The 22821-nt window shown below is 47.3% G+C and overlaps 1 protein-coding gene across 1 annotated transcript in view; it reads left to right on the forward strand.

Moving 5' to 3' along the window:
- The first annotated feature begins 302 nt into the window (after positions 1-302).
- The window catches only part of LOC140424975 (tomoregulin-1-like), a 494486-nt gene continuing 471967 nt past the window's right edge, over positions 303-22821 (forward strand). Inside the window, exon 1 of the mRNA XM_072508717.1 lies at positions 303-979. Within this exon, the coding sequence (XP_072364818.1) occupies positions 790-979 (190 nt within the window). The 5' untranslated portion in view covers positions 303-789. The remainder of the gene's footprint in view (positions 980-22821) is intronic.

The following is a 22821-nucleotide window of genomic DNA, read 5'->3' on the forward strand; positions in this document are numbered from 1 at the left end:
ACACTACATGCGACCAGAAATATCGTCTTGTCCAACCCCGCTTGCCTTGGACAACCAAGTTTGATTTTGCAGTAAGAAGGGAAACCGATTCACGAATGTTCATTTCTATTCATGGATCAACCATAGGCACGGGTCGGGATGATGACCGTGTCTTGGAGTTATTTCCAGACACTTAGGAAGAAAAAAAATCCATGTGAACTTAAGGCGAGCAGGAGGAGGAGGTCGACGTTATTGTTTTTTTTGGGGGGGCGGCTGTCAGATTGTCCGCTGGAGACCCCTCCCCCCACGCCTCTCATGTGTGTGGTGTCCCCGCGGTCATGTGATGTGATCCCCCTCCCCCTCACACACCCTCCCTCCCTCCTCCCGCCTCGCCGTCTCCTTTGTTGTTTCTGAGCCTCAATCGCCCTGAATCGGCCCGAGTTGTCTGCGAGGAGGAGGACAACAGAGGGACAGAGAGAGGCGGGTGAAACAAAGCAGCTGGACACCTCACATTTCTTCAGAACATTGACTTCACATCGGGGGGGAAGAGCCTTGAGGAGCTGTTTGAAAGAATTGGAAGGATAAAAGCAGCGGGTACAGAGAGGAGCCGGGTCTGTGCACACACTCACTCACCCACACACACACACACAGAGGGGGAATGGCCAGTGTGAGGAGGTGATGCTCCCGGAAGGACCAGCGCATCTTCCCCTTGACTGAGGGGCTGCGGCCGCCGCCTGCTCGCTGTTTTCCCTCACCCCCAGCCTCACCCTCCCTCCTTCGATTGCTCGCTGCTCGTCTGTCGATCCGGTCATGGTGGGGACAGAGTTGTGTCCCTCTCCTCAGCGCAGGTTAGCCGGCTCCTCGCCCTCCTCGGCCGGCTCTTGTTGCCTCTGGCTTCTCGCCGTGTTAGCAGTGAGCAGCCTGCCGGCGGCACTGCCCGCGAACCCGCTCTCCAGCGCCGAGTGTCAGAACGGCAAAGGCAAAGGGACCAACTGTTCAGGTGGGTGAGACACAAAGAGTCATTTTTCTCCTCCCTCCCTCCCTCTCTTGCTGAGCTCCAGGACAAAGAGGATGAGAATTACTTAAACCATGTGTGCCGCTTGACTTTTATTTCTTTTGTGTGTCGAACGGGCAGTTGATGACAGAACGAATGTCTTGGGAAATGTGACAGGTTTTGAAGGGAGCACCCGGGCACTTTGATGTTGCTGAGCTCCATTAATATGCTCTTTGAATGGACGTTGCACAGGGGAGTAGCAGGTGCGTTAGGATGGTCTGGAGAATGGTTCCCCACCCCCATCAGCAACATCCCTCCCCTCCCTGGCCAGCAGCAAGATTGAGAATCCCCGTGGACTTCACGTGACCTTCATCATTAAATATTCAACAACAAAAAAAAAAGGGGGTGGGGGAGTTGGTCATAAAAGAGCAAAAGTGTTGACCGAGAAAACGAGAAGCTTGGACCGGGCTGACGGTCTGATATCAAAGTCAGCAAGTTCTATTTTGGAAAACCAATAGTGAAATCTCCAGGCTTTGACTTTTTTGCCATTCGATCTTTGTAGGTCAGCCTTCCAAGCGGTGTGGAACGTGGAAGATTGTCACCGATTAACTTTAATAGCTGCAGAATGAGGCGAGCTTTCTGCCGAGCAGTTTTCCTTTACTTTAACGCACAGACTAGGGATTAGATTAGAGAAATCCCGTCACAATCCCCTTTCCTCACAGCTCTGTATTCCCGGCAACACTGAGATGTGTTCACATGCAGTTAGTTTCAACTGCTCAGTATTGAAGATCAATTCTAACGGGCTCCAATCCAGTCCAGAAATACAGAACTGAATCATCATTGCCTAGGCAGGGTAATGTGTTACAATACTGTCTTACTTTCCGTTGAGCATTCATCCAATTTACTGGGTTTTTTTGTTCTGGAGTTTTAAATATGATTACTTAATAGGGCAAATACACGTGAAGAAACTGGGTTTGCTAGTTTAAAGTAAACAGTTTAAGGACAGTGTCATGTAAAGAGATAGTGAGACACATAATGAGTTTTGAAACCTTATTGTTCACGTGACAATCATCCCGACTCCAAACGTTAGCTCCTTTCTCCCTCCACAGATGCTGTCGGACCTGCTGAGATTGTCCAGCATTTTCTGTGTTTTGTTTCAGATTCCAGCATTTGATTTCATTCACTGTTCACATGCTTGACCTGTGCAAAATTCTGAAGTATGCATTGTGTCACATAGATTAGCAATAGCCTAGGACAAAGAAAACATTTGAAAACCGTCATAATATTCTAGAAAGATGACTTTCATCATCCATTATTGGAGATCTCTCAGACAAACGGTTTGCTCCTGGAGGGAAAAAGGGAACTTAATCTGGTTTGAATCCTGCTCGGGTAACTTTTCACTACCCTTCCACATTGACTGAGTGTTAAGTCCTGTCGTGCCACGTGGTCGTCATAACAATGATAATCCACTTTCCTTGCGCACATCCAAGTATACAAAAGTAAATCAAGGGTCCACAGTTCAGGAATTCACTGTGCCACCATAATTCAGTACGAAGTCTTACAACACCAGGTTAAAGTCCAACAGGTTTGTTTTGATGTCACTAGCTTTCGGAGCGCTGCTCCTTCCTCAGGTGAATGAAGAGGTCTGTTCCAGAAAGACATATATAGACAAATTCAAAGATGCCAAACAATGCTTGGAATGCGAGCATTAGCAGGTGATTAAATCTTTACAGATCCAGAGATGGGGTAACCCCAGGTTAAAGAGGTGTGAATTGTACCAAGCCAGGACAGTTGGTAGGATTTCGCAGGCCAGATGGTGGGGGATGAATGTAATGCGACATGAATCCCAGGTCCCGGTTGAGGCCGCACTCATGTGTGCGGAACTTGGCTATAAGTTTCTGCTCGGCGATTCTGCGTTGTCGCGGGTCCTGAAGGCTGCCTTGGAGAACGCTTACCCGGAGATCAGAGGCTGAATGCCCTTGACTGCTGAAGTGTTCCCCAACTGGAAGGGAACATTCCTGCCTGGTGATTGTTGCGCGATGTCCGTTCATTCGTTGTCGCAGCGTCTGCATGGTCTCGCCAATGTACCACGCTTCGGGACATCCTTTCCTGCAGCGTATGAGGTAGACAACGTTGGCCGAGTCGCACGAGTATGTACCGCGTACCTGGTGGGTGGTGTTCTCACGTGTAATAGTGGTATCCATGTCGATGATCTGGCACGTCTTGCAGAGATTGCCATGGCAGGGTTGTGTGGTGTCGTTGTCACTGTTCTGAAGACTGGGTCGTTTGCTGCAAACAATGGTTCGTTTGAGGTTGCGCGGTTGTTTGAAGGCAAGTAGTGGGGGTGTGGGGATGACCTTGGCAAGATGTTCATCGTCATCAATGACGTGTTGAAGGCTGTGAAGAAGATGACGTAGTTTCTCCGCTCCGGAGAAGTACTGGACGACGAAGGGTATTCTGTCGGTTGTGTCCCATGTTTGTCTTCTGAGGAGGTCGGTCCGGTTTTTCGCTGTGGCGCGTTGGAACTGTCGATCGATGAGTCGAGTGCCATATCCCGTTCGTACGAGGGCATATTTCAACGTCTGTAGATGTCTGTTACGCTCCTCCTCGTCTGAGCAGATCCTGTGTATAAGGAGCGCTTGTCCATAGGGGATGGCTTCTTTAATGTGTTTAGGGTGGAAGCTGGAGAAGTGGAGCATCATGAGGTTATCCGTAGGTTTGCGGTAAAGCGAAGTGCTGAGGTGACCGTCCTTGATGGAGACGAGTGTGTCCAAGAATGCAACTGATTTTGGAGAGTAGTCCATGGTGAGTCTGATGGTTGGATGGACCATAATTCAGGAATACACTCTTCCTTCACAGTCCATTCTCTTGAATTAAATTGAGTTTTAATTAACATTCAGTTTGTAAATGGATACATTGATTAAACCATTAATGCAATTTATGAATTTTTTTGGGAAATAATAATGAATTTTTGGGGATTAAACCGTGCATATTAGAAAGCTACTACACGGTACACTGGTTCTGTAGGCATTTTAATATATTTTCAATTTGACAAATCCATTATCAACAAGGTTGGAAATCAGGAAAGAGCGAATAGATGACACCAACATCAGGTTTTAAATGACAACTGAGTGGCCATGTCACTAATGTGGGAGGGAGGGAAGAAGGTTGGGGCTTCATAGTTCTGAGCTCATGGGAAAATATAGATGTTTGTGTAAGGTGCAGTAAACTCTAATTTCAATATAGTGGAGACCTATGGAGGCGATTTGACATGGACAGCAGATTGGCAGTTTAAAATGAACAAGTGTGGAGAGATGAAAGGAGCGATCATTAGAATTGTATTGATGAAATGAAGGCATGAGTTTCCAGTGGAGACAAAGATTAGAGCTAGAGGTGAGCGATGGATCAAATGACAAGTGTTTTCATCCAGAACCAGCTTCTTAATCATGTAAGCAGTATTCACGTGTGGCCATGAATTTTCTAGAGTTAAGAAGAAAACCTTAGTCACTAATAGCTAAAACAGTAAAGTAGAAACCAAGTTTCTTGAAAGCAGTTTGAGGAATAAAGTGATCGGCCAATTTGAAGTCATAAAATAACAAAGCCAACTGTGGTAGTACGTGAAAAAATGACAAGTAAGAGCTGATAGATCACAAAATAGAGATTTTGGGATAATCATCTCTCAGCCCGAGTTTCAGGTGGCAACTGGACAATAACTTTCTAAAAATCACAAGAGCTGAACTCCTTTTACACTTTTGATTGTCCCACCAACATTTTCATTGTGGTCTTCAGATGGGTGACTCGGGTATCCATCTGTTCCACAGGAGATTGATTTCCTTATATTGGAGTCCTCCCATACAGCTTTGAAGGTCCAGTGGTTGGAGTATACACTGCACATGCTCCTCCGACTGGTACCAGCATTGAATGGCCATCCAGTGGTCATTAAAGGGACCACTGTAAACATTTCAAGATCAGGCGTGTTTTTTTTTGATGACAGATTATTGATGGGCTGCTATTGCCCAGTTGTTGTTCTTCCAAGGTGAAAACAGGCCCCATGAAATTTATAGCACCTGTGAAGAGAGAAGGAGGGCAGTACGGTGGTTAGCACTGCTGCCTCACAGCTCCAGGGACCCACATCTCATCCTATTTCCAGTTCTGTCTAGCTTTGGCAAATAGTTATCCAGACTCGAAACGTTAGCTTCGTTCTCTCTCCACAGATGCTTGCAGAGCTGCTGAGATTGTCTGTTTTCTGTTTTTTTTTTTCAGATTCCAACATCTGCAGTAATTTGCTTTTCCCATAAAATTTATTCGCTGTGATAGCGAACTTCAGTTGAAGCTGGCTAATTGTATTTGCCAGCTGTTTCTCTGTATCCTTATAAAGGATGTTGGGTAGACATGAAAGTCATGAAGAAATTTGACTTTGAAGAATTGAAAGTAACAAGATATAGCTTTCTGATTTGAATTGTAAAACCTAGGGTGTGTCCACTGGGAAAATAATGCATCAGGTGATTGCACACAAATTATTAATGTGCTCTCTCTGTAAAGTAATTTCCATCCTAAAACCTTTTTTATTAGTCATATCTAAGCAGAAGTATCAGATCGGACTGTGGGTGGCCTAGGAATTAGTATGTTTGTTTAAATTTATGTGTCCATTCTGCAATGATGTTGCTTTTCCAAATGAAGAAATGCATTATATTGTGTGGTACAAACATTCAAAAAAGAAAGTGTGAAAGCTATTCAAAGATAGAAGAAAAAGGCAGTGAGAGTGAGAAACAGAAGAGGACAGAAAAGAAAAAGAATTGGGGGGAGGAAAGCTGATGGATTGGGAACCAGAAGAGGGGGAGAAATCGATATAAGCAGAGATATGCAGTCAATAAAGACAAACGTTATTCAATTCCTTACAATGTACAATGTCAGATAAAGATAATAATTATACCACCGCAATAATGATCTATTCATGTAATATAAAAAGGTATATTTCCACATTTTTCCTGTTCATCATGATAAATGGATTTTGAGTGGAAAGCAAAAGATTGGAAGCACAGTTAATGGAAAGAAATTGAAGAATGTGGAAGAATACAGAGAACTGGGATTGGGTCATAGAGTCATACAGCACAGAAACAACACAGAAAAGGCCTTTCGGCTCATCGAGTCTGCGCCGGTCAAAAAAAACACCAAATCCCATTTCCCAGCACTTTGCCATAGGCTTGTATGCCCTGGGATTGCAAGTGGATATCTAAATACTTCTTAAATGTTATGAGGGTCTCTGCCTCCACCACCCTTTCAGGCAGCGAGTTCCAAACTCCCACCACCCTCAGGGTAAAAATACATTTTTCTCACATCCTCACCAAACCACCTGCCCTTAACTTACATCTAGGCATAAATGCACAAATCAATGCCCCCTGGTCACTGATCCCTCTACCAAGGGGAAAGGTTTCTTCCTGTCTATCAATGCCCCTCATAATTTTATACATCTCCATCATGTCCCGCCTCAATCTCCTCTGCTCCAAGGAAACAGTCCAAGTCTATCCAATCTCTCTTCGTAACTAAAACTCTCCAGCCCAGGCAACATCCCGGTAAATTTCCTCTGCATCCTTTCCAGTGCTATCACACCAACACAAGAACAAAAGAAATAGGAGAAGGCATAGACTATATGGCCTGTTGAGCTTGCCATGCCATTCCTGACTATTGTGGCTGATCCTGGGCTTTAATTCCACTTTCCTTTCTGCTCCCCATACCTCTTAATTCCCTGAGAGAGCAAAAATGTGTCCATCCCAGCCTTAAATGTATTCAACAATGGGGCACCCACAATCCTCTGGGGTAGAGTTCCAAAGATTCACAACCATTTGAGTGATGTCATTTCTCCTCATCTCAGTCCCTCAGTATGATACAGGAATAAGAAGCTCTAGTTATTTGGAACTCCTTTTGATACTGGGATATGGAAAGCAAACAGGGGATGAAAGAGAGAAAAGATTAAAATTATGAACAATTTTGATAAGGTGACTGGGGAAAGATTATTTCTTTCTGGTTGGGAAGAAATTGCCCAGTGATTATCAATTGAAAATTGCCATTAAAAGAGTGAGGAGATAAGTTAGGAAAAAAATCTTTATGCAGAGATTTGTTAGAGCATGGAGTGTTTTGCCACAGGGAGTAGTTGAGATAAAAACCATTACATCTTTTAGAGGAATAGCAGATAAATATTTGAAGCAGATGGAGATAGGGGACTGTGGGGAGAGAGCAGCCTAGTTGAGTTAGATTTTGATTGCTCCAGCAAAGAAGTAACTTAAAAAAAAATGATCAATTACACTAAAGAAAATCGCCATTTGATCCTATTACCTGAAATTGAACTTTGATTAAGTTCACCGTTCATAGTTCCCTCAACAAAACAGCCAAATTCTGATTGAATTGGACCTCTTGTTGTCTGAGCAATTAATCTTTATGACCATAAATGATATAGCTCCACCTTAATACAGATTACTTTGTGAGAACAGACTTAACCATGGTCTGACCCACTCTGATCCATCTAGGGTCACCATGATTCCCGAGACCACTCACACAGCCGAGGAACACCCACAGTGCAGGCACACATCTGGCAGGTGAGATAAGCAGATAAGGAAGGAAAATAAGGCACAGTTGCAGGCCTGTGAGGGTTGCAACCCGCAGTTGATTTTGTACATCAAAATCTTTTAGTCACCAGTGGAGATGAGTAATCAGAATGTCCCAATTGGATTTTACATCCAGAGGGAGGATTAAAATAATTGCAGCCAGTACTCATCAGAAATCTTGGTTTGCCCCTGGGATCCAATAAATCCCCTGGAGCAGGACACAGAACTCTTTGGGTAGGGATGAGACCAAGTATCATAACAAAGAATTAGGATGAGAGGGCTTGAATACTTCTTTGTAACTTGTTAGTATGCCTCTATGTTAACCTACATCTACTATAGATGGTAGCCAAGCTTTTCATGCCCTGAGAAGTAAATTCTGAAAATCCTAGAGTAATAGAAAAAAGGAAAAGATTGGTCAACCTAGGCCTGAGCCATTTTTCCAAAAGAGAGAGAACACGAGGAAAATCCACCCTTTTGTTCAGTAAAAACTATCGTGTGGCTTTAACATGGCTATTATAAAATAACTTAACATCTCTGATGAAGACAAAGAGTCATCCAGACTCAAAGTTAGCTCCCTTCTCTCTTCACAGATGCTGTCAGACCTGCTGAGATTGTCCAGCATTTTCTGTTTTTGTTAATGTTGCTGATCTATCGAGTAAAATCGCAGGAGGTTCACTAATAATAATTCATCCTTGCAGAACATATTGCAGTGTAGTAATAAAAATAAATACAGGCAGCACATAATATGCACAAATATTTTAACTAATGACAGCCAGAGCTGCATTATTGGGTCCCAAACTCTCCGATCCTCCTGATCTCAGATCCTAGTTTCAACATGTCAAACCCAGACCATGACTTTCAGCTTCTTCATGCAGCTGTCACAAGGTGCCACACAGGCCTGTCTTCACCCATTCACAAGGAGACAAATCAGAGGTAATTTGAATCTGACCCATTGGGCGGGCTGCCCAATTGAACGATTTATTGTATCCAGTCTGATTTTATTCTCCTTTGACTTCAATTAAAATTATTCTCACAATTCCTTGAACCATCAGTAGTTGGAGTAGTTGGGGTTCACTTTCCATTCTCAATGTAAATTGGAACGAGGAAAAAGCAATGAACACTGAGGACAACGAGGGAAAGTGTATGAGAAATGTGTAGTGGGCCAGACCAACAAAAAGAGGGAAAGAAAAATGATCAAGGAGAGGATGGAGAGCAATGAACAGACAGTGATTAGCACACATGGAGGATAGGTAGGGACAAGTAAAACTTTGGCAGTAGAAGATTTTATTTTGATTTTATTTCACTTGATTTTAACTCCGCTTAAGTGATGGTGGCTTGAGTTGGTTAAAATCAAATCGCTTGAGTCAGAAACCAACTAGAGGCAGTGGTGAATGTGTGAGATGTTTGGTAGGAAAGGGACAGAGAGGAAGCAGAAGAGAGAATTTTAAAGGAAGAGAGAGACAAAATCTGACCTTTTCCATTTTTTGTTGAACACCAGGGAAGATCATAGAATCTCTGCAATGCAGAAGGTGGCTATTCGGCCCATCGGGTCTGCACCGCCCCTCTGCAAGAGTATTCCACCCAAGCCCATTCCCCAGCCTATCACAATACAATAACAGCCCCTTAATCAAACCTGCACTATCTTTTTTGAACACAAAGGAGCCAATCCACCTAACCTGCATATCTTTGAACTGTGGGAGGAAACCGGTCACCCGAATAAAACCCACGTAGACAAGGGGAAAAAGTGCAAACTCTACAGAGACAATGACCCAGGCCTGGAATTGAACCCGGGTCCCCGGCACTCTAAGGCAGCCGTGGTAGCCACCATGCCACCCAACTGCAGTATAATTATGCAATCTGAGTCCATGGTATGATGGTCCCATTATTAGTTAACAGTAGGGTTGACTTTAACTTGTGTCACCTGCTGTTACTTGATGTCACAGTTCTGTCAACCCCCACAATACACCCAGTGTCATTTTGGAAGAAGCTGACTGAAGTGCACCTGAAGCACTTTGCTTTTTCAGGCAGTATCAAATTTTAAACTGACCCAGGAGCCCAATTACCATTTGAACGTAGAAATGATTTGACTGTGAGTCATGCACAGTTTGATCATTTCTACGGGGAGTAGAAGGGAACAACATTTTGGAGTTATTTTTGTGGTGAATCCTCCTACAAAGTTAATCTGAGCTGCTGCTGCTGGCTTGGTGATCCCGTCCCCTGTTGCAAACATGACATTCCACCCCCCCCACCTCAGTCCGGGAACTCCATCACAGCACTTACTTGATCCTGCAGTTTACAGATCCAGTGAGGGCGTGGCTGAAATTTATGCTGCTGCTTCTCCAGGTGTGATGGTGATAGGCTAACCTCAAAATTGACCTCAATGGATCCTCCAAAAAGCAGTGATCAATTCAGTGACATGGTAGGCCTGCTGTAATATATAATAACAAAAACTGCCACAGTGCAGGCTAAATACTGTAACTTAATCACCAGGAATCAATTGATATTTATAAATCTTATGAGTGTTATTTCCACAATTCATGATTTATTGAACCTCTTGATTCACTTTGTAGGATCTATTATTCTGTATGTAAACATTTTGTCAGTTTTAGATTTCTTTGTGCCATGTACAAGGTGAACATCGGGCAGTGTTTCATTTCATTAGCAGGAGATCAACAGACCATGCTGCACATTGAATAAAATTCATTAACCATCCTTCAGTGATGTATCATTCACCACTCATTCCATTGGAGCCCCATGTAATAAATTCACACACAATCAAACCCTATCTTCCTTAAAATAAAATCAACGGACAAACTCATGAAAATCATTGCATTTCCCCAAATATTCTTCAAGGTGCATCTTTTCAAGTATATTTGTGTGACATTGCTACTCTTAGAAATAAATTATTCTGATTTCTAATCCTTTGAATATTAGTTTTCTAGTGTCTCTTCACCCACCGGTGCATTATATTAGGTTTTGGTTTTGCAAGGGAAGGTACCTAACAGTGAACTGATGAGATCTTGAAGGTACTTTAGATTGACTTGTCCTTGATTTTCATTAGCAAAGAATAGAGAAATAAGGGACTTGAGAAAGCCCGGCACATTTCAACTAGTTTTTTATTCACAGGTTTTGTGTTTGGATCCGTCTGTAACACCTTCTCTTCACAGCTACAATTCCTTTAAAACGCGACAGTTCTGTGAATTTTTAATTGTCAAAATGGATTCTTGTGACCACGGTGCAGCTGGCATCAGATTATCTGGGATTTGAATAATTTAGAATTGCATGTGCAAGCTTTCTGTCTTTTTTGTTGAGATAATCTATGACTACAGAAAGCAATTGATGAGTTTTGAAGCAGTTGTAAAAGTTAATGTTACGGCATTCTTTTTTTTTAATAAACATTTTATTGACGTATTTTTGGTATTGTAACAACAACAATATAAACAATGTACATGAAACTATAAACATAGTGCAAAAGCCATCTCCCTTCCTTACAGGTCCCACCTTTATTAACCCCCTACTCTAAGCTAAACTAGCCCCCCCGCCCTTCTGCTGACGATTAATTTTCCGCGAAGAAGTTGACGAACGGTTGCCACCTCCAGGCAAACCCTAACAGTGGCCCTCTCAAGGTGAACTCGATTTTCTCCAAACAGAGAAAGGTAGCCATGTCCGATAGCCAGGTTTTCGACCTCGGGGGCTTTGAGTCCCTCCAAGCTAATCGTATCCGTCTCCGGGCTACCAGGGAAGCAAAGGCTAGAACGTCTGCCCCTTTCTCCTCCTGGATTCCCGGGTCTTCCGACACTCCGAAAATCGCCACCTCTGGACTCAGTGCCACCTTGTTTTTAACACCGTGGACATGACGTCTGCAAACCCCTGCCAGAATCCCCTGAGCTTCGGACATGTCCAGAACATGTGGACATGGTTCACTGGTCCTCCCGCACATTTTGCACACCTGTCTTCCACCCCAAAGAATCTGCTCATCCGGGCAACTGTCATGTGAGCCTGATGAACGACCTTAAATTGTATCAGGCTGAGCCTGTCACATGTTGCGGACTCGTTGACTCTACTCAACGCGTCCGCCCATAGACCATCCTCTATCTCTCCAGCTCCTCCACCCACTTGCGCTTCAGCTCATCAGTCTGCGTCTCCTCTGACCCCATAAGTTCCTTGTAAATGTCTGAGATGCTCCCTTCTCCTACCCACCTTCTGGAAACTACCCTATCCTGAATCCCCCTTAGTGGGAGGAGCAGGAAGGTGGACACCTGTTTACGTAGGAAGTCCCGCACCTGCAGATACCTGAATTTGTTTCCCAATGCCAACCCAAACTTCTCCTCCAGTGCCCTCATACTTGGAAAGCTCCCCTCTATAAACATATCCCACATCCTCTCAATCCCTGCTCTCCGCCATATCCGGAACCCCCCATCCATACTTCCCGGGGCAAAACGGTGATTATTACAGACTGGGGACCAGACCGATGCTCCCTCTGCTCCCACATGTCTCCTCCATTGCCCCCAGACTCTCAGGGCCGCCACCACCTGCTGGAGTACTGTGCCGGCGGAAACGTTAGAGGCGCAGTTACCAACGTCCCCAGGCTGGTGCCCTTGCATGAAGCCGCCTCCATACGCTCCCATGTCGACCCCTCCCCCACCACCCACTTCCTGATCTTGGCTATATTCGCCGCCAGTAATAGTTAGTAAAGTTTGCCAGCGCCAGCCCGCCCTCTCCCCGACTCCGCTCAAGCATTACCTTCCTTACTCACGGGGTTTGCCCGCCCAAACGAAGCCAGTGATCACTTTGTTGACCCGTTCAAAAATGGAACGCGGAATAAAGATGGGGTGACAATGATATACAAACAGGAATCTTGGGAGGACCGGCATCTTCACCGTCTGCACCCTCCCAGCCAGTGATAATGGAAGCGCGTCCCAACTCCGAAAATCGTCCTTCATTTGGTCTACTAGCCGGGTCAGATTTAATTTATGCAGCCGGTCCCATTCCCGCGCCACTTGAATGCCTAGGTACCTAAAACTTCCCCCTACTAATCTAAATGGCAGCTCCCCCAATCGCCTCTCTTGTCCTCTCACCAGGACTGCAAACATCTCACTTTTCCCCATAGTTAGCTTATACCCCGAAAACTGGCCAAATTCCCCTAGAATCCTCATGATTTCTTCCATCCACTCTATTGGGTCTGATACATACAGAGGCAGGTCATCTGCATAGAGCTAGACTCTGTGCTCCACCGCCCCCCGGCCAGCCCCTTGAGGCTCTCAGAGCAATTGCCAACGGCTCTATAGCTAACGTGAACAACAGTGGGGAGAGGGGGCATCCCTGTCTCGTCCCCCGGTGCAGTCTAAAATAGTCCGATGTTGTCCTATTCGTCCGTACACTTGCCTCAGGAGCCTGATACAGCAACCTGACCCAGTCAATAAAGCCCCACCCAAATCCGAACCGTCCCAGTACCACCCACAGATAATCCCATTCTATCCGATCAAAAGCCTTTTCTGCATCCATTGCGATCACTACCTCCACCTCCCTACCTTCCGGGGGCATCATGATCACATTTAACAACCTTCTTACATTGGCCACCAACTGCCGATCCTTAACAAACCCCGTCTGGTCCTCCCCAATAACGTCTGGAACACAATCCTCAATCCTGGAAGACAAAATTGTGGCCAGCAATTTGGCATCCACATTCAACAGGGATATTGGCCTGTCGGACCCACACAGCTCCGGGTACTTGTCCCGCTTCAGAATCAGCAAAATCGTGGCCTGCGACATCGACGGGGACAGCACCCCTCTTTCCCTTGCCTCATTGAACATCCTCATCAACACCGGCCCCAATATCCCAGAGAACATTTTGTAAAACGCCATTGGATACCCGACCAGCCCCGGGGCTTTACCCGACTGCATGGCCTTCAGACCCTCCAGTATCTCTTCCAACCCGATCGGGGCCCCCAGCCCTTCTACCAGCTACCCGTCCCCTTTGGAAAATTCAGCCCCTCCAAGAAGTGCCTCATCCCCTCCGGCCCCATAGGGGGTTCCAACCTGTACAGCCTACTGTAGAAATCCCTAAGCGCCTTTTTCACCCCTGCTGAATCTCCGTCATTTACTTTCCCGATCTCCCTGGCTGCCTCCCTCTTTCTAAGCTGCTGTGCAAGCATTCTGCTGGCCTTCTCTCCATGCTCTTAGATCACCCCCTTCGCCTTTCTCAGCTGCTCCGCCACCCTCCCTGTGGTTAACAAGCCGAACGCCGCCTGTAGCCTCCGTCGTTCCCTTAAAAGCCCTGCCTCTGTGGTCTCCGCATACTTCCTATCGATCTGTAGTATCTCCTCTGCCGTCTCTGCCCTGTCCACCTTCTCCCTATGGGCCCGGATCGAAATCAGCTCCCCCCTGACCACCGCCTTCTGTGCTTCCCAGACCACTGCTGCTGAAATTTCCCCCGTGTCGTTGACCTGCAGGTAGGTCTGAATACATTTCCTCAGCCGCTCGCACACCCCTTCGTCAGCCACAAGTCCCACATCTAACCTCCAGTGCGGGCGCTGGTTACTGTCTTTACTAACCAGCAGGTCAACCCAGTGCGGAGCATGGTCTGAGATTGTGATCGACGAGTACCCCATGTCCAACATCCCTGCCAGTAAGGCCCTGCTCAAAATAAAGAAATCAATCCGGGAGTACACTTTATGCACGTGTGAGTAGAAGGAGAACTCCTTCACCCTCGGCTGCCCAAATCTCCATGGATCCACCCCCCCCCCATCTGCTCCATGAACCCTTTTAGTTTCTTTGCCATTGCTGGCATCCTGCCCGTTTTTGAGCTTGACCGGTCCAAGCCAGGATCAATAATGTTACGGATTTCTTGTTGGGTTGAAGGGAGCATGGTTAGTCTTTTGTGGTCACTCACCACGCACAAAAACGTTTGAACTATTTCACAGTTATCTGGTGCTGATGGAAGTCTAATGATGTGGCAACCTTGTGAGATTGCAATATTTTGGAAATACACTTTAATGCTGTGTATCCAAGACGAATAGAACATTTTACTTCTGTGAAAACAGTCTTAGAAAATCAGTGTAGGAAGTGGATTATGTTGTGTATAAACTTGAAACTTTCCATTATGTTTGCCACATCAAAGCACTTGGTAAGGGAAGATAAAAGTGGTGAAGGATTGTTCATTTTTGTTAGCTCGTATGATGTACAGTGGTGCAGCGTTGCTCCAATAGCTGTGTCCCTCTGTTTTTGCAGTGAATTGGAAGATCTCACTGAAGATAAGACCATGCTTTGAAATTTATTTCACTGAAACTACACATTTTGAAAATAATGGATTTCAAATTGTGCAATAAATTCACTGTCTGGTGCAAAAAATATATTTTATCGAAGCAAACCTTTTGACGTACAGTTGCCAGAGGATACATCAATGTGGAAGCAGTATTAACTAAAATGAAAAGGTATAACATATGTGGAAATTTGCTTCAAAGTCAAAAATCAATAACTCAGAATTTGTAGTACTATACTGGCATTTAGGGATTTAGCTGTGTTGCTGGAGGAATTTGGTTTCCACATGTCCAGAGAGATAAAACATTCTTGTAAATGACAGCCTAGTACTCGTGTTTCTCTACCTTTAACGCAAGAGTGGAATATTTTAAGAAAGGTTAGTACAGATTAGCCAACCTTGAGTTGTTCATATATAATTTTTGCTCTTGGCTGTAATTGTCATTGGCAAATGTATTTTTGTCCTCCCTAATACCTTCTGCAGTAGATTGGCTGAATATTTCAGGTATTCATGAGCAGGAATTGGATTCATTTTTCACACGCATTTGTGCTATTGGCTGTATTACCATGGGTAGATATTGTGGTTTCTCACTGTCACAACTTCTACAACAAAGCTGTTTCTGATATACCTTAATGTTGTCGCTAGCATGGTGATGATTATTAGTTAAAAAAATTAATTTAATTACATTTTCTCTGAACGTTAAAGCAGATGTGTATGTGTGTGTGTGTGCAATCCCATTTTTAAGATAACTTTACATTCTCCTTTTGTTTATGTGCCTTTCCACATAAACACCATAATCAGCTGAATGCGGGAGTCAGTGACCTGTTATTAGGACTCTTTCACTGTTGCTCTGCAGACAGAAAAAGCTGTCTTGGGAATTGTTTGATTTTTCAGAAGCGCCACCTTACACTCATTGATCTAGTCTTTGCAGCCCGAGACTTGCAACCATCCTGGAGATACTCTACCCTGACCCAGGTCACGTTTTCCAGATTATGGGTATTCATGAGTTATAGCTGGAGTGTCTATCTGATGCTACACTGGGTTGATGATTTGCTATGGCACACCATGGAGTCTCCTGCAAAGGAAAAAAGAAAGCAATAGAGTCATAGAGTTTTACAACATGGAAGGAGGCCCTTCTGCCTATCGTGTCAATGCTGGTCATCGAGCACCTATTGACTCTAATCCCATTTTCCAGCACTTGGCCCGTAGCCGTCATCTGATGTTTCACGTTGCTGCTGAAGCCTGGTCAACGTTTGGGTAGCCCTGTAATAATCCTTTAAAGATGTCTCTGCTTCTCATGAAACATCCAGGGCCCAATGGGTGAAACCATTTCAATCTCATTAGCAGGCATATTTTAGGGTGCCGAGTGTGTTTATCCTCGGCCTTTTACGCCTACTCCACCATTCAATTAAATCGGGGCAGCACGGTAGCATTGTGGATAGCACAATTGCTTCACAGCTCCAGGGTCCCAGGTTCAATTCCGGCTTGGGTCACTGTCTGTGCGGAGTCTGCACGTTCTCCCTGTGTGTGCGTGGGTTTCCTCCGGGTGCTCCGGTTTCCTCCCACAGTCCAAAGATGTGCAGGTTAGGTGGATTGGCCACGATAAATTGCCCTTAGTGTCCAAAATTGCCCTTAGCGTTGGGTGGGGCTACTGGGTTATGGGGATAGGGTGGAGGTGTTGACCTTGGGTAGGGTGCTCTTTCCAGGAGCCGGTGCAGACTTGATGGGCCGAATGGCCTCCTTCTGCACTGTAAATTCTATGATAATCTATGTTTGATCTTCTGCCTCAACTTCAGTTTCCACTTCATTTTCCTTGAATCCATGAGACACCAAACGTTTGTCTACCTCAGCCTTAGATATCCTAGATGCTGAAGCACCCACAACCCTCTGGTCGATAATTCCAATGATTCACAACCCTCTAAGTGAAGAACATCCTCCTCATCTCAGTCTGAAATGATAGGCCCCTTTTCCTGAGTCTGTGTCCCACATGCTCCAGGCCAAGGGAAACAACATTTCAGCATTTACCCTGTCAAGCACCTTCAGAATCTTCAATGCTTCAAAGACCAACAAACAAAGAACAAAGAAATGTACAGCACAGGAACAGGCCCTTCGGCCCTCCAAGCCCGTGCCGACCATGCTGCCTGACTAAACTACAATCTTCTACACTTCCTGGGTCCGTATCCCTCGATTCCCATCCTATTCATGTATTTGTCAAGATGCCCCTTAAATGTCACTATCGTCCCTGCTTCCACCACCTCCTCCGGTAGTGAGTTCCAGGCACCCACTACCCTCTGTGTAAAAAAACCTGCCTCGTACATCTACTCTAAACCTTGCCCCTCTCACCTTAAACCTATGCCCCCTTGTAATTGACCCCTCTACCCTGGGGAAAAGCCTCTGACTATCCACTCTGTCTATGCCCCTCATAAATTTGTAGACCTCTATCAGGTCGCCCCTCAACCTCCGTCGTTCCAGTGAGAACAAACCGAGTTTATTCAACCGCTCCTCATAGCTAATGCCCTCCTACCAGGCAACATTCTGGTAAATCTCTTCTGCACCCTCTCTAAAGCCTCCACATCCTTCTGGTAGTGTGGCGACCAGAATTGAACACTATACTCCAAGTGTGACCTAACTAAGATGCAACATGACTTTCCAATTCTTATACTCAATGCCCCGGCCAATGAAGGCAAGCATGCCGTATGCCTTCTTGACTACCTTCTCCACCTGTGTTGCCCCTTTCAGTGACCTGTGGACCTGTACTCCTAGATCTCTCTGACTTTCAATACTCTTGAGGGTTCTACCATTCACTGTATATTCCCTACCTGCTTTAGACCTTCCAAAATGCATTACCTCACATTTGTCCAGATTAAACTCCATCTGCCATCTCTCCGCCCAAGTCTCCAAACAATCTAAATCCTGCTGTATCCTCTGACAGTCCTCATCGCTATCCGCAATTCCACTAACCTTTGTGTCGTCTGCAAACTTACTAATCAGACCAGTTACATTTTCCAGGTTTGTTTTGAATCACTAGCTTTCGGAGCGCATCTCCTTCCTCAGGTGAGGTGTTAACCTGGTGTTGTAAGACTTCTTACTGTGTCCACCCCAATCCAAGCTGGCATCGCCACATCATATTTCAAAGAGATCATCTCTCAATGTTCAAAGCTTGCATCATTGGACAACTTTCTCATCCCAGAGACATTTCCCATGAACCTTCACTTGCCTGCCTCCAAGGTAAGTATATCCTTCCTCAAATATGGAGACCAAAATGGCGCACAACATTCCAGGTGTGGTCTCACCAAAGCACTCTGCAACTGTACCAAGACTTCCTCATTCTTATACTCCAATAAAGGCCAACATGCCATTTATCTTCCTAACTACTTGCTGCACCGTATGCTCACTTTCTGTTTTCCTTCGAAGAGCACATGCAAGTCTGTCTGAATATCAACATGTAAACATTTCACAGCATTAAAAAATATGCTGTTTTTCTATTCTTGCTATCAACATAAATAACCTCACACTAAATTACATTCACAGTCTTGTTAACTATTCACTTAATCTGTCTTTTTTCTCTTTGTAGCCTCTTTGTCTTCTTCACAGCTTTCATTTCCGCCTAACTTTGTGTTGTCATTAATATGGACTGTAAATCACTGTTGCCTTATCATTGATCCTTGCAGTGCTTCAATAGCTACAACCTGGAAAATTGAAAGTGCCCTGTTTATCCCAGTCTTTGTTATCTGTTTGTTAACCAATCCTCGATCCATGATATAATTATTGCCCCATCTCCATGAACCTTGATCTTATGTATTTTTAAAAAATAAATGTTTTATTGAAGTTTTTTCCAATGAGCGTTTTTACATAACAAAAATAGAAATACAGATAATAATAAAAAATAACAATCAGCATATCCCAAAGCTGACAGTGAAACTACTTACACAACAGGGGCGAGATTCTCCGACCCCCCCCGCCGGGTTGGAGAATCGCTGGGGGCTGGCGTGAATCCCGCCCCCGCCGGTTGCCGATGTCTCTGGCACCTGAGATTCGGCGGGGGCGGGAATCGCGCCGCGCCGGTTGGCGGGCCCCCCCGCTCGATTCTCCGGCCCGGATGGGCCGAAGTCCCGCCGCTAAAATGCCTGTCCCGCCGGCGTAAATTAAACCACCTACCTTACCGGCGGGACAAGGCGGCGCGGGCGGGCTCCGGGGTCCTGGGGGGGGCGCGGGATGATCTGGCCCCAGGGGATGCCCCCACGGTGGCCTGGCCCGCGATCGGGGCCCACCGATCCGCGGGCGGGCCTGAGCCGTGGGGGCACTCTTTCCCTTCCGCCTTCGCCACGGTCTCCACCATGGCAGAGGCGGAAGAGACTCCCTCCACTGCGCATGCGTGGGAAGCTGTCAGCGGCCGCACATGCTCCTGCGCATGCGCCGCCCGGAGATTTCCGCGCCAGCTGGCGGGGCACCAAAGGCCTTTTCCGCCAGCTGGCGGGGTGGAAATTCGTCCGGCGCCGACCTAGCCCCTCAAGGTTGGGGCTCGGCCCCCAAAGATGCAGAGCATTCCGCACCTTTGGGGCGGCGCGATGCCCGTCTGATTTGCGCTGCTTTGGGCGCCAGTCGGCGGACATCACGCCGTTTCCGGAGAATTTCACCCCAGAATTTAAAAAAAAAACAGATCAAGGTGGGTTTGTCTCCATGCCCAACTCACATTATACCAACAGTAACCACCCCCTCCCCGCCAGGATGCTGCTGCTGCTGACACTTACTGCTCCCCTAGAAAGTCAAGGAAAGGTTGCCACCGCCGGGAGAACCCCATCAAGGACCCTCTCAAGACAAACTTTATTCGCTCCAAGTTGAGGAACCCCGCCATATCGCTAACCCAGGTCTCCACGCTCGGGGGTTTTGAGTCCCTCCATATTAGCAAGATCCATCTCCGGGCTACCATGGAGGCAAAGGCCAGGACCTCGGCCTATTTCGCTTCCTGCACTCCCGGATCCTCCGCCACCCCAAATATCGCTACTGTTGGACTCGCCTTCACCCGAGTGTCCAAAACCCTAGACAGCACCCTCGCAAACCCCCGCCAGAATTCTTTAAGTGCCGAGCATGCCCAAAACATATGGGCATGGTTCGCCGGACTCCCTGCACATCTCGGGCACCTGTCCTCCACCCCAAAAAACTTACTCATTCTTGCCGCCGTTATATGCGCCCGATGCACCACCTTAAACTGAATTAAACTGAGCCTGGCACATGATGAGGAGGAGTTCACCCTGCCCAGGGCGTCGGTCCACAGGCCCTCATCCAGCTCCTCCTCCCACTTTCCTTCAACTCCTCCACTGAGGCTTCCTCTACCTCCTGCAGCTCCTGATATATGTCAGACACCTTCCCCTCCCCTACCCAGATGCCAGACACCACCCTGTCCTGGATCCAACGCGGGGGCAGCAGCGGAAATGTCCCCACCTGTTTTCTAAGAAAGTCTCGAACCTGGAGGTACCTGAACGCATTCCCCGGGGGTAGGCCGAACTTCTCCTCCAGCGCCTGAATGCTAGGGAAAGTCCCGCCTATAAACAGGTCCCCCAACCTCCTAATACATGCCCTATACCAACCTTGGTATCCCCCATCCAACCTACCCAGAGCAAATCTGTGGTTATTCTGTATCGGGGTCCACACCGAGGCCCCCTCCTCTCCCCTGTGTTCTACTCCACTGCCCCCAGATCCTCAGTGCCGCCGTCACCACCGGACTAGTGGAGAACGGCAGCGGAGCCGTAACAAGTGTCCCTAGACTGGTGCCTCCACACGACGCCGCCTCCAACCACCCCCACGCAACCCCCTCCTCCATCATCCATTTCCTGATCATGGCCACATTGGCTGCCCAGTAATAACTGCAGAAGTTCGGCAGACCACCCCCCCGCCGGCTATGCTCCAAGAATACCCTTTTGACTTGCGGGGTTTTATTCGCCCACACAAATCCCGTCACAATCCTATTCACCCGCGTAAAGAAGGACTTGGGGATGAAAATGGGGAGCACTGAAATACGAAGAGGAACCTGGGGAGAACCGTCATCTTCACAGTCTGCACCCGTCCCGCAAGGGAAAGCGGGAGCATATCCCACCTTTTAAACTCTCCCTCCATCTGCTCCACTAGCCGGGTTAAGTTGAGCCTATGCAGGGCATCCCAGTTCCTGGCCACTTGTATCCCCAAGTACTGAAAGCTCCTCGCCACTGTCCTGAGCGGGAGCTCCCTCAGTCTCTCCTCCTGGCCCCTACCGTGGACCACGAACAGCTCGCTCTTCCGCACGTTCAACTTATACACCGAGAACCTCCCAAAGTCCCCCAGGATCCGCATGACCTCCCCCATCTCCTCTAATGGGTCCAAAATATACAACAGCAGGTCATCCGCGTAGAGGGTGACCCGGTGCGCCTCCCCTCCGTGCACCAGTCCCCTCCAATCCCCCGAAGTCCTGAGCGCAATGGCCAACGGCTCAATTGCCAATGCAAACCGCAACGGGAACAGGGGACACCCCTGTCTTGTCCCCCGATGCAGCCTGAAATATTCCGACCTTAGCCGGTTTGTGGACACACTCGCTACAGGGGCCTGATACAGCAGCTTGACCCACCTTATAAATCCCTCCCCAAATCCAAACCTGCTTAATGCCACCCACAGATACTCCCACTCCACCCTGTCAAAGGTCTTCTCCGCGTCCATCGGAGCCACCACCTCCACCTCCCTCCCACCCCTCCACTCCACCCTGTCAAAGGTCTTCTCCGCATCCATTGCAGCCACCACCTCCACCCACCCCCCCCCCCCACTCCTCCGAGGGCATCATGATGATATTCAGGAGCCTCCTCACATTCGCGTTCAGCTGTCTGCGCTTAACACAACCCATCTGGTCCTCCCCGATCACTCCCGGGACACAGTCCTCTATTCTGGTGGCCAGAATTTTTGCCAACAGCTTGGCATCCACGTTCAGGAGCGATATCGGCCTGTAGGACCCACACTGAAGCGGATCCTTCTCCTTCTTCAGGATAAGCGAGATCAATGCCTGCGACATTGTCGGAGGGAGGATCCCTTTCTCCTTTGCCTCATTGAAGGTTCTCATCAGGAACGTGCTCAACAGCTCCGAGATCTTTTTATAAAATTCTACGGGGAAGCCGTCCGGGGCCATGCTCGTCGGCATGCCTGCCAGCTCCCTGACTACCTCCTCCAACCCAATCAGGGCCCCCAGTCCCTGCACCCACTCTGCTTCCACCCTTGGGAACCTCAACCGGTCCATGAACCGCCTCATCCCTTCCCCCTCCCCGGGGGGTTCCGACTCGTCTCACCTTCCGTAGAACTCCCTGAAGACTTCATTAACCCTCTCTGGGCTCAGCACCATGTTGCCTTCCCTATCCTGTACTCCCCCAATCTCTCTGGCCGCCTCCCTCCTGCGCAGCTGGTGCGCCATCATCCTACTCGCCTTCTCCCCATACTCATAAACTGCCCCCTTCGCTTTCCTCAGCTACGCCTCCGCCTTCCCTGTGGACAGCAGGTCAAACTCTGCCTGTAATTTCCGGCGCTCGTTCAACAGCCACCCACTCTGGGGCCTCTGCATACCTCCTATCTACCCTGAGTATCTCTCCCACCAGTCTCTCCCTCTCTGCCCTCTCCTTCTCTCTATGGGATCTAATGGAGATTAACTCTCCCCTAATGACCACCTTCAGAGCCTCCCAAACCACTGCCACCGTCACCTCTCCTGTGTCATTCGCTCCCACATAATTCTCAATACTCCTCCTTATCCGCCCGCACACCTCTTCGTCCGCCAGCAGCCCCATATTCAGTCGCCAGACCCCGTTCCGCCCCCAGTTGCAGGTCCACCCAGTGCGTGGCATGGTCCGAGACCGCAATGGCCGAGTATTCTACCCCCTCCACCCTCGGGATTAACGCCCTACTCAGCACAAAGAAGTCTATTCGCGAATAGACTTTATGGACATGGGAGAAAAAGGAAAATTCCTTCGTCCTTGGCCGCT

The sequence above is a fragment of the Scyliorhinus torazame genome, chromosome 6 (genome assembly GCF_047496885.1).
Source record: "Scyliorhinus torazame isolate Kashiwa2021f chromosome 6, sScyTor2.1, whole genome shotgun sequence".
NCBI lineage: Eukaryota > Metazoa > Chordata > Chondrichthyes > Carcharhiniformes > Scyliorhinidae > Scyliorhinus > Scyliorhinus torazame.